This window comes from Castor canadensis, chromosome 8, assembly GCF_047511655.1.
Source record: "Castor canadensis chromosome 8, mCasCan1.hap1v2, whole genome shotgun sequence".
Classification (NCBI taxonomy): Eukaryota; Metazoa; Chordata; class Mammalia; order Rodentia; family Castoridae; genus Castor; species Castor canadensis.
In genome coordinates, this window is record NC_133393.1 from 138,851,682 (window position 1) to 138,866,945 (window position 15,264).

The 15,264-nt window shown below is 34.2% G+C and overlaps 2 protein-coding genes across 6 annotated transcripts in view; one reads left to right on the top strand and one right to left on the bottom strand.

The window, feature by feature from the left end:
* Parpbp (PARP1 binding protein) overlaps positions 1–12,505 on the top strand; it is a 44,314-nt gene extending 31,809 nt beyond the window's left edge. For all 5 annotated transcript variants that reach the window (XM_020185940.2, XM_074084248.1, XM_074084249.1 and 2 more), the window contains 4 exons: positions 766–944; positions 3,622–3,703; positions 11,416–11,551; positions 12,121–12,505. In XM_020185940.2, the coding sequence (XP_020041529.1) occupies positions 766–944; positions 3,622–3,703; positions 11,416–11,551; positions 12,121–12,449 (726 nt within the window). In that variant the 3' untranslated portion in view covers positions 12,450–12,505. The remainder of the gene's footprint in view (positions 1–765; positions 945–3,621; positions 3,704–11,415; positions 11,552–12,120) is intronic.
* Positions 12,506–12,607: 102 nt separating this feature from the next.
* On the bottom strand, positions 12,608–13,962 carry Pmch (pro-melanin concentrating hormone). Its single transcript, XM_020185942.2, has 3 exons — positions 13,661–13,962; positions 13,127–13,325; positions 12,608–12,854 (listed from the first exon to the last, which is right to left on the bottom strand). Exons 1-3 carry the CDS (start codon positions 13,907–13,909, stop codon positions 12,805–12,807), a joined length of 498 nt encoding a protein of 165 aa, XP_020041531.1. The 5' UTR covers positions 13,910–13,962; the 3' UTR covers positions 12,608–12,804.
* Positions 13,963–15,264: the final 1,302 nt, after the last annotated feature.

The window sequence follows — 15,264 nt, forward strand, 5'->3', positions numbered from 1 at the left end:
CTGTTCCAGGCTCATCTTTGATGACTTCCTCCTTTTTACTTTGTTCTCCAGCCTGTCATGTTACCTAGTCCCTGAAGGTGCCATGCTCCTTCCTACGTATCTGTCTCCTCCTCCCTAAAGCCATCCTTGACTTCACATTATACTCTTCATTCCTTTTTGGGTACGCCACTGCACTGTGTAAACAGTTATTAAAGTATCACTTAGCATTCTGTAATGAAATGTTTTGCTTATTTATCAAGAAGCAAAACATTTTGCTCCTTTGTGTGTTCTTTGAAGGCAGTGGTTTTTACCTTTATAGCTTTAACTTCAAACAGTGCGTAGGACATGGAATATACTAATCAATGATTGTTGAATGAATGAATGTTAACTGGTTTTTCATTTTTGCATTTGATTAGATATTATGAACCTTCTGAGGGATATTCAGATACCCCATTTCCCTCTGGTATAACACAGAAAATGCAGAGTGGTAAAGTCATGGAGCTGAGGTCCATAGCTAGTTAGATTTTTCTGACTCAAAGGTAAATGTTATTTTGACCAGAACCTAATGTTTTCCTTTGACAACAACATTTTTGTATGCCTGAAAATTGGTAAGATTGATTATGATATGGCTTAAAGGAGAAGTGCTCACCTGTCTTACAGCTACAGCTACTTCTCATAGCTGATTCTCTGTTACTTCAACAACAGAGTGGCATGTGAAATAGAAAGGTGGGGCTAATTCATCCAGCTGGGCTGAATTAAGTAACTTAAAATTACTTTTTGTCCTAGCCAAAATCTTTTGTCATAAACCATGGTACTGCATACAGTGGCAGAGATACTGTGAAAACTTTGCTTGTTCTTTTGGATGAAGAAGCAGCCAATGCTCCTACCAGAAACAAGGCAGAGCTCTTATACGATGAGGAAAATACAAGTCATCATAGTGGAACTTCTATTCTTACACTTTTCAGGTATGTAATTTGCATATTATATCTGTATAAATGTTAACTCTAGGGAATTTTTGAAAAAAAATGCATCACTGATTGGAAAAGAAATAATATACTTATGATAGGAAACTTATAAACTACAGAAAAGTATGAAGAAAGAAAGCAAAAGTTAGTTAAAGGGAGATTGAATATTTATTTATTTAGGTGGTCTTGGGCTTGAACTCAGGGCCTCACACTTGCTACTTGAACCATTCCATCAGCCCTTTAAAGTGGTATTTACTTATTTTCATGAGATTGAACATTTAAATGCAAAGCTGTTATATATTTAAAAGGTCATATTTTATGAGAGTGTGGCAGGTGTTTTTGATTTCCATATTGTTTTTATTCTTGCTTTCTACTGTGAGAAAATATTTATTTGCTTTTCTATGTGTGAAGAAATTCACTAAATGCTTTCACTTATCTCGGCACTCACAACAACTCCCTTTAATAGTATCCCCACTTTATAAGTGAAGAGTTAGAGACTTGAGAGACCTATGAAACAACAGACTCAAGAGAACTAAGTTAACAAGTAGCGAGGGTTTCTTCTCCCAAGCCTCAGGCCTCTGTTTCAAGGACTGTTAACAACAGGGGAGGTCATATACACCAAGCTTACATTGGAATTGACACTGGTTCTTCCTCATGTTAGGAAGAAAAATATTTGCTACATTAGTGCTGGGGTTATGTCTATGACCATGATACTGTCTTAATCTGCTCTGGCTGTTGTAATAAAATACCATAATCTGGTAAAGACTAGGTGGCTTAAACAATAAAAGCTTGCCTTCCATTTGGGCTGAAAATGTGAGGTCAGAGGGCCAGCATAGTTGGGTTTTGGTAAGGACCACTCTGGGGTTTTGGATGACGGCTTCTTGCTGTGTACTTTCTTGGTATGTGTACATGGAGAGAATTCTCTTTCTCTTCTTATAAGGCTACCAGTCCTATCAAATTAGGACTTTATCCTTGTCACTCATTTAACCTCACTGGCCTCCTAAAGGCCCTATTTACAAATAAGTCACATTTGAGAGTTAATAAAGCTTTAAGATATATATGTGTATATTTCATCTATAGCAGACACTTTCCAGTTTTAAAAAGTAGATCAGTCATTCCATAGTAATTTCATTGGTAATATTTTTAATTAAATAAATACTCATTTTTAGGAACATTAATTATTTTAGAAAGACTACTTTAAGGTATATTTAGTACGCTATAGACAATTTTCACAATATCATCCTATTGTTTGATCTTTTCAACTTTCATCTGGAGCTACTTTTTAGAAAGCTGGTGTTGTATCTGAAGTTGCTCATATCCATTTGTGATTGCTTCACCGGCTCTCTCCTATGCCAGAGTCCTTTCTCTTTTCTTTAGAGAGAGACTTCATAATATTCTTGCATTTGGTGTTGTCATCTAATTCCTTTTTCTCATTTTTCCCAGCTTCCCGTGAGTATTCTTTTGTATCTGGGCATGATATAATTCCCCCACATTCTACCTCAAAATGCTCCAGTGTTTTCCTAACAATGAGTATTTCTCTTATTGGTATTTTACATATCCTCTATGCTGGAGCCTCAGAAAGCAGTATTTGCTTTTGTTTAACAAAATTTTCTTTGAGGTAGAAGAGATTTAATTTTTCTCTCAGATAAAACCTGTTTTTTAGAGAAGGTTTGCTATTTGTAGAATTTGTTTAAGCGAAATTAATCCCTGGGTCTGTTTTAAAAAGAAATTTTCTGTACTTTATCTTGTGATCAAGCACATTTTAGTTCTTCTTCATAGTTTGGATTCTACATTCTACTTCCCAGTCATTTCTGTGCAGATGATCCATGGTAAACTAAAATTTTAATGGTCTGCACCAAAGTGATAAAATTAAGGACATTGTGATGTATGTATGAATTTAACCCTACTATTTTTTTCTGAGGATAGATGATCCTATATCTTTGTAAAATGATAGTTTTTAGCAGTACTGGGGTCTGAACTCAGGGCCTTGCACTTGCTACAACTTGAGCCACACCCCCAGTCCTTTTTGCTTTACTTTATTTTTCAGATAGAGCCTCACATTTTTGTTCTTTATAATATCTTATGTAGTACTTTACAAATGAATGTTAGAGGTTCAAGAAGTATTTAGTTACCGAAGTAATTAATTAAGCAAATTATTAATATATAGGACTCCCAAAATAGGAATACTGATACTTTTGCAAATTTCCATAAGCATGTACATTCTATTGTTCTTTATTTGTATGTTTATGGCAGTGTTGTGAGGGGAAAACCTGTCTAAAAGCCACTTTGATATCTGAATGTCTTAGTTTATTTGGGATGATACCTTAGATTGGGTCGTTTGTAAATAACAGATTTATTTCTCTCAGTTATGTAGGTTTGGAAATCCTAGATCAAGGTCCAGCAGATTGATTTTCATTCATAGTTGCAGGCCTGTTACTCATAGATGGGACCTTCTTGCTGCATCTTCACATGACAGGAAATCTAAGGACAAAAAGGGCCAAACAGGCTGCTTCAATCCCTTTTTAAGGGTACTAATTCCATTCTTGAGAGCCCACTTCTGAAGGTCCCACCTCTTAATAGTGTTGCATTGAGGATAAAATTAACATGAATTTTGGAGGGACACAAGGATTCAAACCATAGTCATAAGTTTTGTCTTTTTTTCTTTTTTTTGACATAGATCTCCCACACAAATGAATAATTCGTCAGTAAAACCCCTAAGGGAACGCATCCATAAGTCAATGCAAGAAGAAAAAATGAAGGTACAATTTAATGTACTGTTATGAAAATGATAAACAGTGTTTTATTTTTAGAAAAAGTAAATATATGAAGCTGAGCTGGATACTGTAAATATGCAATGCTTATTTACACAATAAGAATGAAATGGAAAGTGAGTAATGACAGTTGACATATAACCTTTTCCTTTTTCATGTAATCTTACTGACCTGTTTCTGGCTATTTAATCCACTGGACCTAAAAGAAGAAAAGAAATAAACAGTTGCTATTGTAAATGTTTAATACATATCTGTTAAATGAATGAAAGGGAAAATAAAGAAGACATGGCCTTCTTCTCTTAAATGGAATTTTGAGAAACTGTGTGCTAGCTTTCCATCCCTATAACAAATCCTGAGATAATCAACTTAAAAACGGAAAAGGCTTGTTTTGGCTCCTTTTTGTTTTTTTTTGCAGTACTGGGGCTTGAACTCAGTGCCTCACGCTTGCTAAGCTTGCTAGGCAGGCACTGTGCCACTTGAGCTACTCTGCCAGTCCTTGGCTCATGTTTTTGAGGTTTCAGTCCATGATCAGTTGGCCCTGTTGCTTTTGGACCTGTGGTGTGGGTACCAGATGGCAATGGCAGGGAGCATGTGGCAGAGTGTATTTGCATGCCTCATGGCCAGGGAGTGAGAGAGAGAAGAAGAGAGTCCCATTGTCCCCTTTAAGGTCATGCCCCCGTGACCTGAAGACCTCTTATTATACCCTGCCTCTAAAAGTTTCCATCATCTCCCAATAGCACCAAATTGGGGACCAAGCCATTGACATATGGGTCTTTGGATGATATTCCAGTTCCAAACTCTAGTACTGTGTAATTTAAAAATTGTTCCAGTTCAAGGACAGAATGGCAGAGTATAATTAATTGTGTATTTAGATGGGTGAATATTTTACATTGTTCTTGACTAGGAAAGTTCTTTACATTTTCATTTGGTTTGAATTAACTTTTCCTATTCTTAAATGAAATATTTGTGCGTGTAGTAATGTGGAAAATGAACTCTGAAATTTATACGCTGAAAGAAGTGAAGGCTGTAGTGCTATGTACCAAATTAGGGAAGTTATCCAAATGTTCTCCTCCAATATGAATGAAACACAGTCCCTAACTAGATGGAAGACACCTTCTTACAGTACATATTATACTTAATAAACCTAGAAGGGAATGCAGAACCCTGGAACTATTTTAGACTGCCTATCACCTCAGATGAGCTCTTCTTCCTCCACCACTGCTCAGGCTATGGAAAAGTAAGGCAGCCTTCAAAACATAACTCTAAGGAGAAAGTGAAATGCTCTCAGATAAGGAGGGAATAGAATGAAGCAGACACTCAACAGAGCTGGGGACTTTTCTTTCTAACGAAGATGTAGTAGGTCATGGCCAAACACCATTTCTGTTATAAAGTAGTAAAAGTCAGATAAGATCGGGGAAGACAAAGCTTAAAAACATAGCAGAGCTATGTAAGCAGAGAAGTAAACTGGAAAGGATGAAGTTCTTCTGAGATGAGGAATCTGTTGTTTGCAATTTTCTTCTCTGGCATTATTTGCCAATTTGGGATATAAGCTGAGGATTGATACTGATCCACATAAAGGAATGAGAGAGAAACCAGTAAAGCTTTTGGGTATTATGAGAGACTGCCAACCATTTGGAAACTTCGGGAGTTATTTATTTATTTTATCAAGGACACATTATGCTGAATTTTGTAGCTATGTGGAAGGCTACGGAGCCTCAATGTAGTGGACTGAAGTCACCTGTGGTCTTGTGATACTTAGAAGATAAGGCTCTGAAGAACGAAATGTTATCATTCGCAGGTAAATGGATGGAATTGGAGAACATCATTCTGAGTGAAGTTAGCCTGGCCCAAAAGACCAAAAATTGTATGTTCTCCCTCATATGCGGACATTAGATAAAGGGTAAACACAACAAGGGGATTGAACTTTGATCACATGATAAAGCGAGAACACACATGGAAGGTATGAGGATAGGTAAGACACCCAAAAAACTAGATAGCATTTGTTGCCCTCAATGCAGAGAAACTAAAGCAGATACCTTAAAAGCAACTGAGGCCAATAGGAGAAGGGGACCAGAAACTAGAGAAAAGGTTAGTTTGAGAAGAATTAACTTAGAAGGTAACACACATGTACGGGAAATCAATGCGAGTCAACTCCCTGTATAGCTACCCTTATCTAAACCAGCAAAAACCCTTGGTCCTTCCTATTATTGCTTATGCTCTCTCTTCAACAAAATTAGAGATAAGGGCAGAATAGTTTTGCCTGGTAGCTAGGGGTAAGGGGGGTTAAGGGAGGAAGCGGGGCAGGGGTAAGGGAAGGGGTGGGGGGAGTGGGGGAGAAATGACCCAAATAATGTATGCACATATGAATAAAAGAAAATAAGGCTCTGCTTGAGGGGTGAAACCTGCCTCAAACACATGGCTTATCTCCTTTCTTTAAAGATATTTGCCACACTTGGAAATGAAGTGGGATGGGAGGCCAAAGAGCACAGTGTGAGAAACCCTGAAAGATACTGAATCCTCCTGTCTTTCAGGCTGAAGGCAATAGAGATCCTCCTGAAGGCTCTAGGTTAAAAGCCGGGGAGAGAGGGGTGGATTGGTGGGGAGAGGACATACCTGAAGAAGGTGATGAATATGAAGAGCCAGAAGGTGAATATGAGTTCACTATTCATATCATGTAGTTACTTCACTCTAAGAGAGTAGAGTCTGTTCTGTGCATCACTTTTCTACCTCCAAGATTTTGCTTACTTGTTTTTCTTTTATAGATTTTTCTTCCATATACTTGTTGTAGACTATTACAGTTTTACTTTATTCATTAATTCATTAAAAAATCATATGTTTGGATATCAGGCTCTGTCCTAGACACTAGTGATTCACCAGTGAACCAAGCAGACTAAACATTCTGCTGTGATAGACACGGCTTCCCCACATATTTGTGTGACTGAAGTGCAAAAAATATAAATGGATCTCTTAGCCTTGGCCTATGCCACTGGTTTCATATGCCCGAGGGACACTCCATCAAGAGGCTGAAGTGTATGGCTCTACTAATAGAGAGCCTGCCTCGCAACTACTACCAAAAAGAAAAGAAAAAACAAAAAGGCATATATGACCCATGCCCATCCTCTTTGCCATAAACAGTCAGCTTCTGAGCCTAGATGAAGAGGCCAGTGCCATCCCCATGCCAAGAGATCCCAGAAACCTGGAACAGGATCCAAGGGAATGGTGCAAAGGTTCATGGTCTCCTTGTGGGCATGTCTGAGGCCTTGTGGACTCCTTACCCTGTGGGAAGAGGACAGAGTGCACTCTAAGGGTTTTACCATTCATAAAGTTTATATTTTAGTTTGGAAAAATGAACAATTTTCAACACAAACATGTGGACTATATGGTGTACTAAAAGGTTATCAGTGCTATGGGGGAAAAGTAAAACTGGGGAGAGGGCTAAAGAGAATGTATTCCTTGTGTGTGTTTTGATTTTAAGTAGGATGATAAGTAGAGATGTCCTAGAGAAGGTGACATTAAGCAAAGACTTTAAGGGAGTGACCAGCATCTTTTACTAGAATGAAAAATGAGTGTTTGTATTCAACCGAACTAACATGGAATTCATTTTGGCTAAAATATTGGGGATGGAATTTATTGAGTATCTACTAAGTATTAAAAATGTGTACTAGATATTTTATGTTTCTCATCCTAAGTAAAACTTGCCTAGCTCTAGAAGGCATCATTTTCCTGACCATACAGCTAGTAAGTGATAGAGCAGGGAGCAGAGGTTTGTATACAGGTGCTAGACTTCAAAGTTAATGGTATCTCCAGAAAGTAAATATAGGCATAGTAATTATGAAGTGTCATGAAAAAATATTGTTACTGTTTACGTCAAAAATTTTTTGTTCTATAGCAAAGTAAATGGAATTTCTCTGATAAGGAAATGAACTACTGGATATATGTACAAATCTTTATGCCATTAAAGGCACCCAATCTGTTCTTTTGAGCATTTGATAATGTCAGAATAAAAAGATCAATTTAGAACATTTATTTTTAGTCAGATAGTTAATAAGTTGAGAATAATTTTCCTTTTCAGATTTATAGGAGAGGCTTAGAACATTCTCTTTTTTTGTTTTGTTTTAAATACAGCTAACTCAGAGTGTCTGTGACTTTTCAATGTTTTGACTCATTCATCTTAATTTAACTGGAGTCAGGCTTTCCTATGTGAAGTACTATTTTCCTCAAACTGGGAACCTACTAATAATTTCAGTTTAAAAAGAGCTGTGGCAAAAGGACTTTTCCAATTCTTGGCAAGTTTGAAGTTCATTGCAATTTTACTGGGGATAGAAATCTTTCCAAAGGGATTAATCACTCTATGAAGGAAAACTTTCAATTCATCTCTCTCATGTGACCTGAACATAAAATGATTTTAACAGCCATGTATGAATCTGGACATTGTTCTTAGTTGTTTAGTACTTCAAAAGCACTTTCAAGGGGGAATTGTTTTGCTTATTTGTGATTCCAAATCAAATACACAGAGAGATTTGGAAGATTTACAACAGGAAGTAATCTCAATTCCATGTAGCCACTAATCTTGTACAGAAAATTCAATTTTTACGAACAAAGGAAAAGCAATCTCTTTTAAGTTACAAATACAAGCCAATGTAGATTGGATTGTTTTAATAATTAAACTGAAGAAGCCTATTATAGAGTCATTGTTTTAGTCTGCATTCCTAGGATTTTAGAATTGGCCTGGTCCTGAGAAATCTAATTCAACAGATCTTATAGGAATACTCACTTCTTATATTATTATTATAGTAACTATACAGTGTCTACATTAGATCTTGAGTTTATATAGTCTGTTTATATTTTTTACTTCAAATAATTATAACAGTTCTGTGAAGTAAATGTTGTTCCTTTTATGTGTGGATAAGTGAGAGGTATACTGGCTTATTTAAGATGAGTTAATAGATAAGAGAGCCAGTTTAGAAGCTAGGACTTTGGTCTGCAAATCTGATACTTTTCCCATCATGTCATCTTGTGTCTCTGTGCTACTTTGTTAGCTGGATATCACACACTTGGCTCCAGTCAAGTTCATGATCAATTAAAATGTCCAGGTCTTATTTGTATGTTGTCTTTTAGTCAGGTTCTCCTCATTTTGTACATCTGTAATTGCTATATTTGAACCTAAATATAGGACTTTCTTAATCCCCATCATTTTCTACTTATGGTCTAGCTTTCTGAAATCTTTTCAGTCTTTGTTATTTTTCTTCTAGCTGTGTGTCAACAGCAAATTTTATAAATAGAATGTCTTTCTGATTGGAGAAATCATTAGTAATCCCTTGTTTAAAGAATTATCTCTTTCAATTCTCACATAGTTGAAATTCTGTGATAGATTTTTTTTTTAAGATTTTAAAAAAGATTTTTGTACAGGACAGAGAAAACTGAAAGCCCATATATAATCTTTCATAAAAAGAAAAAGAAAAGCCAAACCAGGTATGGCACTACACATCTGTAATCCCAGCACTTGGGAGAATGAGAAAGGAGGATTGTGAATTTGAGACAGCTTGGGCTGCATAGTAAGACCCTGTCTAAAACCAAAACCAAAATCAAAAAGTTTTTAACTACCTTCAGTTATTTTATACTTGAACTATTCCAAGACCACCATAAGACTATTTTGTTTCTCATATTTTGGTATGTATGTAAATAATATTTACTTTGGTAAATAAAGTGGTTAATGGTTTTTCTTTCATATCTGAACCTGTTCTTAGTACCTTAAGCTCCATCACCTTTTAACTGTAGTTTTCTGGAATTGTGCTATGGTCACTAAGTGCTCTAGAATTTCTCTATAAAGGGTCTGGAGAGTAGAAATCTAGTTGTAAAGAAAGTCGTGGCACTTATTTTGTGCCAGTATGTACATGAAAGACAAAGGTTTTGCTATGATTTTATATTAAAAATGAATAAAAATAACAAAGCTTCAAAAGGAAAAAGATACGAGATTAAGAGCTTGTCTGTACTAAATAATATAATTATTAATTTTGTATAATATAATTGTTGTATTCTTATTTACAGTGTTCTATCGGTGGTGATGAGTAAGCACTTATAGGTCATTTACTCTCTGATTACCAAGGGAATGATCTGAACCAGCCACTCAGCAACCCTGCCTGTATACTCTTACCAAACTCTTTACAACTCTTTATAAGCAATAACTTTATAATTCTATATAAGCAAGTAATTAGTGAAATGAAAGAAGATGTGAAATGATAGCACAAATGATTAGTATTGATTTTGCAGACAGAAATACAAGTTCATGGGTAATTTATCTATGATGACGATATGATGGAATATAATATAGGGTTTATTTTATTAAAATTTTTCTTTTAGTAGCTTTGCATATTACTTTAATTCTGTATTTATAGGATTAAGCCCAAAAAAGACTACCAAAGACTTTTAACTATATTATAGGAAATCTCTTGGTAGAAAATATGTAATAGGTGTTCCTTTTGCAGGGATTCATGAAGATGTAGTAGGTTACGGCCTCTTTCATTAACAATAGCTTACTTTACATTTGAAAACTAGTTTTCTGATCTTGTGCATTTCATACTTTGAAGTTTTATGCATTTTTGTGGTTAAGCGGAAGATAACAACAAATGGAACTTTCACAGACCTTGTTAGTCAGAAAGATAACTTGTCATCCTAAACAAAATTAGCTTTTATGAAGCTGCTAGACAGGAACCTATTCTTATTTCTTCTAAACTATAGTCAACAGATTCCACAGCCATTATTTTTGTAAGCATCTGAGTGGATTAGTGCACTGATCTCCATAATCATATAACATAATACATAATTACTGAATTGGTGAGCATATAACATAACAAAGTCATGTTTTTCAATGAATACATGTTTTCTATAAATAAATGTAATTACACTTTGAAGTGTTAAAAGGATTTGAGGTGACTTTTTTTTTTTAAATTTGGAGATATCTTTCTTTATGACTGAATGGTTATAGACCAGCTGTAATGTTCCTACCTCTAAAACAGCTTATTTTTATGTTTGCAGAATACATTTTCAAAACTGCTTTATTTTTGCTTTCCTTCCTTCACTTTTTTTGGAGACTGGATCTTGCTATGTAACCCAGGCAGGCCTTGAATGTGCTTTATAGCCCAAGCTGGCCTTGAACTCAAGGAATAATACCTCTCCAATACTCTTTGCTACTTATTTCTTTGCTACTTTTCTGTTTCTATTTCTTTTTAACTTCATTTCTTTTTCATCTTAGCATTCCTCCCTTCCCCAGTTTTTTAAATTTCTTGAATTCCATGTGCTGTTCTTTGTTTTCTTTCAAGAGTTGTGTTCTCTGTTTTTCTTAGGATAATGAATTTGTGTTTTTTCTATGATTGTGTATATCATGTGTATTTTTATTTTGACTGATATAAAACTCACTCCAAAGCAGCCCAAAGGAATACATAACAAAAGCCTCTGAAGAGTTTAAAATTTACTTTTTATAACTATTATAAAAATTATCAAAAATACATGTAAAACTGGTATTACTGAAAAGAACAAAAATGCTAGCCATAGGACTGAGTATTTGAAAACTATGAAACCTAAAGGTTAAAAAGTTCCCAAAGAATGATGGAATTTGTAAGGGAAAATTTTAAGGATATGTTGATTGCGATGCAATGTACATGAAAAAATAAAATTGCATATTTTCTTCTTTCTGTTATTAGATGAAGCAATCCTTAATTAGATCCCAGTTTGCTTGTACTTATAAGGATGACTACATGATAAGCAAGGACAATTGGAAATACATTGATTCAACATCAAATCCTCCCTGTGTTCTTCGTGTGGAAAATGGCCTTTCTGGTAATTGACCCTATTTGGGCAATTAAGTAACAGTTTAATGCTAATCTGTCAATGTATTTTGGTTTTGTTGTTTGTTTGTTAGCAGTGTACTAGGGATTGAACTCATGGTCTTGTGCTTGCTAGGCAAGTGCTCTTACAGTTGAGACATGTCCCCAGTCCCTCCATTGGTTTTAATTTAAGTGAAACTAGATTATTTTTGCAAAGTATTAAAAAAAGCCTTTTTAGGTATTGATTTATTTAAGAAGTTAAATCTAAGTACAAATTATGGATAGGAATAGGACACTGTTTAACTAAATGAATTTGAATAAACAATCCATAGCATTTTCTTAAAAATGAAATATACATATTTAAATGAGTATTTGTTGGGAGGGATGCGAGGTGGAATGGTAAAATGAAAGCTAATGTGATAATGTAGCTGTGTTTGTTAATCATTTCATTGCTTGGAATTATTATAGGTTATAAATTTTTTCAATACTCTTTAGCCATTTTTAAAGTTTCTTTTAAAATTATCATGAGTAGTAATACTAAACATTGTTTGATTCCTTCTCCCTTTTCATCTTGCATAACAGGCAGTGTATATTCATCTGTTGGAAAATCAACAATTGAAACAACTTCTGGAAATGTTCCTCTGGACAGAAGTAAAAGTGACAAAGTATCAAGAAAATCAAGTAGTCAGACAGGAAATGAAAGCTCAAAAAGGAAACAGGTGGCGTTAGATAGCAATACTGGGAATGAACCACCTCAACATAAAAACATTAAGATACTCAAAACACTGAACGAGTCACAGAATAAATTGGGGGGCAAACTAACTCAAGCAGCAAAAGGAGACAATAAGTGTCCTGCCAAGAACAAATTGATTACTGGCCAGACAAAGTTAACTCAGTTTTTTAGACTATGATTTTGTGTTTTATGAGCTTTATTTTAGATTTATGTTTCTGTAAAACTATTCACCAAAGCCATGTACTTAACTTTTAAAACATTTATTATTTTGGTCTGAAGCGTGTGTAAGTTTCATGTGTTAAGCATTGTTCAAAAACACCATTAAGACTGAATTATGCAGAATTTTCATAAAGTTTAATGCACAGATAAGTGTATCATTTATATTACTGGTATAGGTCAACATTACTTTCTTTTTAAAAACAGACATTTAAACTAACACACAAGTTATAATAACAATAAGGTTTTTTTTTTTTCCCCTCCACTGACAATTAAATGAGTTTTTCTTCTGAAAAGACAATGTAGACCAACAGGTATCAGACTTGCCAACAAGGTCGGTAGACTCTTCCCAGCATACACCTGAGCACTGAAGGGAAAAAGAAGTTTAAGTTATTTAAAGGACTATAATTATCACAAAAAGTTAAGAAAAAAATAGACCTGTTATTAACTAATTTTGAGGAAACCAAGATTGCAAATACTAGATGCTTTTTAATGTCACATTTTTTGACAGACATCATTTAATATCAAGTGGAATTGAACCATAGTCTTACTGGATTTTGTTTTTATTAGATTATATTAACCCAGAACTCTTTTTATGGTACTTGGCTATAAGAATTCAATTTTAAAGAGGCTACTCACTGTCAAAATCTCTCCTTCCTATAGGAAATTTAGCTGAGTTTTCTTCATCCCCAATTTCTCTCTTTTCTTGTGTTGATTCATTATTCTGAACTCCATCATCAGCTGGAAAAGCTACAGATCCTTTTAATGCAAGATAAGGCTTTATAGCCAAATTCAGTGGTAGACCATGATTTACGAAATTATGTTTGGAGCCTGTGTTCTGTAAAGAGGAGGTTAATTTGTGTTTAGCTGTCTTCAGAATGGGACTACAATGTAATTATATGACAATCTTATTGATCAATTCTAAAATGTTCTGCACTTTTTTTTTTGACTCTTTAAGAACTTATTGGGAAAAAATATCTACTTCTTATTTGGATAAGAGGTATTCTCAAAGATGGGAGAACCACCTGGTACATAAGAAATTTCATCATTTATCCTAATGCGTCTTGTGACTATATTTGCGTATATTTCTGTCTATAAAATAAAAATACCAATTTTACTTTTTGTATGATAAATCATTTACATTTCCATTGCAATAAAAGACAAGTCACTTACCTTTGAATTTTTGTTTTCTTCGTCATTCATGAAACTGCTCTCATCATTTTTATATTGTTCCAGAGAAGGTGCAACATCTGATCTTTCTGCAGTATCTTCCTTCTGAAAGGCTTTTCCCATCCTGAATGTGTTAAATACCATGTCATCTTCTAAATTTCTTATGGACTTGGATGCTGAAAGTAAAATACCTTGAGAAAACAAAGAAAAAGTTAGTATTAGTATGTAGGAAGAAAGACTAATTTTTGCCATTCTTAATATAATGTTTGCATAAAGTCAAACAAGAATGTGTGAAATGAAAAATTTCGCTGTCGACCTGCTTGCTAAATGATTCCCTGCCTTTATATATTTTCCAGCTTGAATAGAAAACACTTCAGAGACTTACACTTTCATCATTTTAGAAATGACTCATCAGATAGAGGCCAGCCTTTTGTATAACTGCTAATACCTACATTGTTTTGGGGTTAGTGGCATATTGTTTATTTTGAATGTGAATTTTCTCAGAATCTGATTAAGATCCTTGGTAGAAGGCTTTCTATTGAGAGATTATAGTCTGTTGAAAATGAGTTGTTATTAAGGAAGACCATAGAATATTAGGCTTTCAATATTATTGTTTCCTTCTGTGTATTTTGTGATTAAGATATTAGAACTTGGGTTATTCATTCAAGGATGGTAAGGATAAAAGTTATTTCCTTTTAATCCTGATTAAATTGAAATAATCTTCAGAAAGGATTTCTTTTATAAATACTTGACATAGTCTTTGGTGATTAAGTACATATAAGTATTTGTACTTTATAAGTTAGTGTGAACAAAAAGAGATTCATGCTTCACCTAAAACATGAGATGAAATATGTCTTATCTCCGGGTTTACGAAAGAATAATACTGATATTTATTAGTGAATTTAGCAATTAATGGATTAAAAAGTCCATGAAGAGAAAATTTACGTGCTCCATAAATATTAATTTTGGAAGTTGTGTGATTTTTAATCATAAATTTTAGGGTTAATTTCTAATTTTGATCCCAAGAAGTATTCCATTCTTATACATATCTTCTGGTATTTATGTGTAAGAGTTTTTAATAGGATATATTTTCATGTATGGAATTGCTGGGTTATAGAGTATTTATTGTGTATTGTATAGGAGTATTAATGCATATATTAAGCTTTACTAGTGCCAACATGTTTTCTAGAATATTAGTAACCAATTTGTGTCCTCACTAGCAGGGCACAAGAATTTCCATGTATATGTGGGTCCCCTTGTGAACTCTATTCCACTAGCAAATCTATAATCTTAATATAACTTTATATTTTAGTATCTGGTGGTTAAAGTTTTCCAGCTCCCTACTTCCCCACCAATTTTTCTTGTACAGCTATTTTTGGACATTTTTTTTCATATAAATCTTAAAATCAGTTTTGAATTCCGTGAGAAAATGTGGTAGGATTTTAAGGTATTATGTTGGTTCTATACATTAGTTTTAGAGAGGAATTGAGAATTAAAGTTCTTTATAATTTAATTATAATTTTTGGTTATTGTAAGTGGTATCTTTTTTAAAATGGTGAGTTCTAACATTGCTACGTATAAATGCAATTGGCTTTTGTGTAAGTGAG

Coding starts and splice junctions, on each gene's coding strand:
- Pmch (XM_020185942.2), bottom strand. CDS start 13,909: ATGGCAAAAATTAGTCTTTCTTCCTACATACTAATACTAACTTTTTCT. Junction 13,326..13,660: donor AAGAAAACAAAAATTCAAAG/GTAAGTGACTTG, acceptor TCCTCTTTACAG/AACACAGGCTCCAAACATAA. Junction 12,855..13,126: donor AGGAAGGAGAGATTTTGACA/GTGAGTAGCCTC, acceptor TTTTCCCTTCAG/TGCTCAGGTGTATGCTGGGA.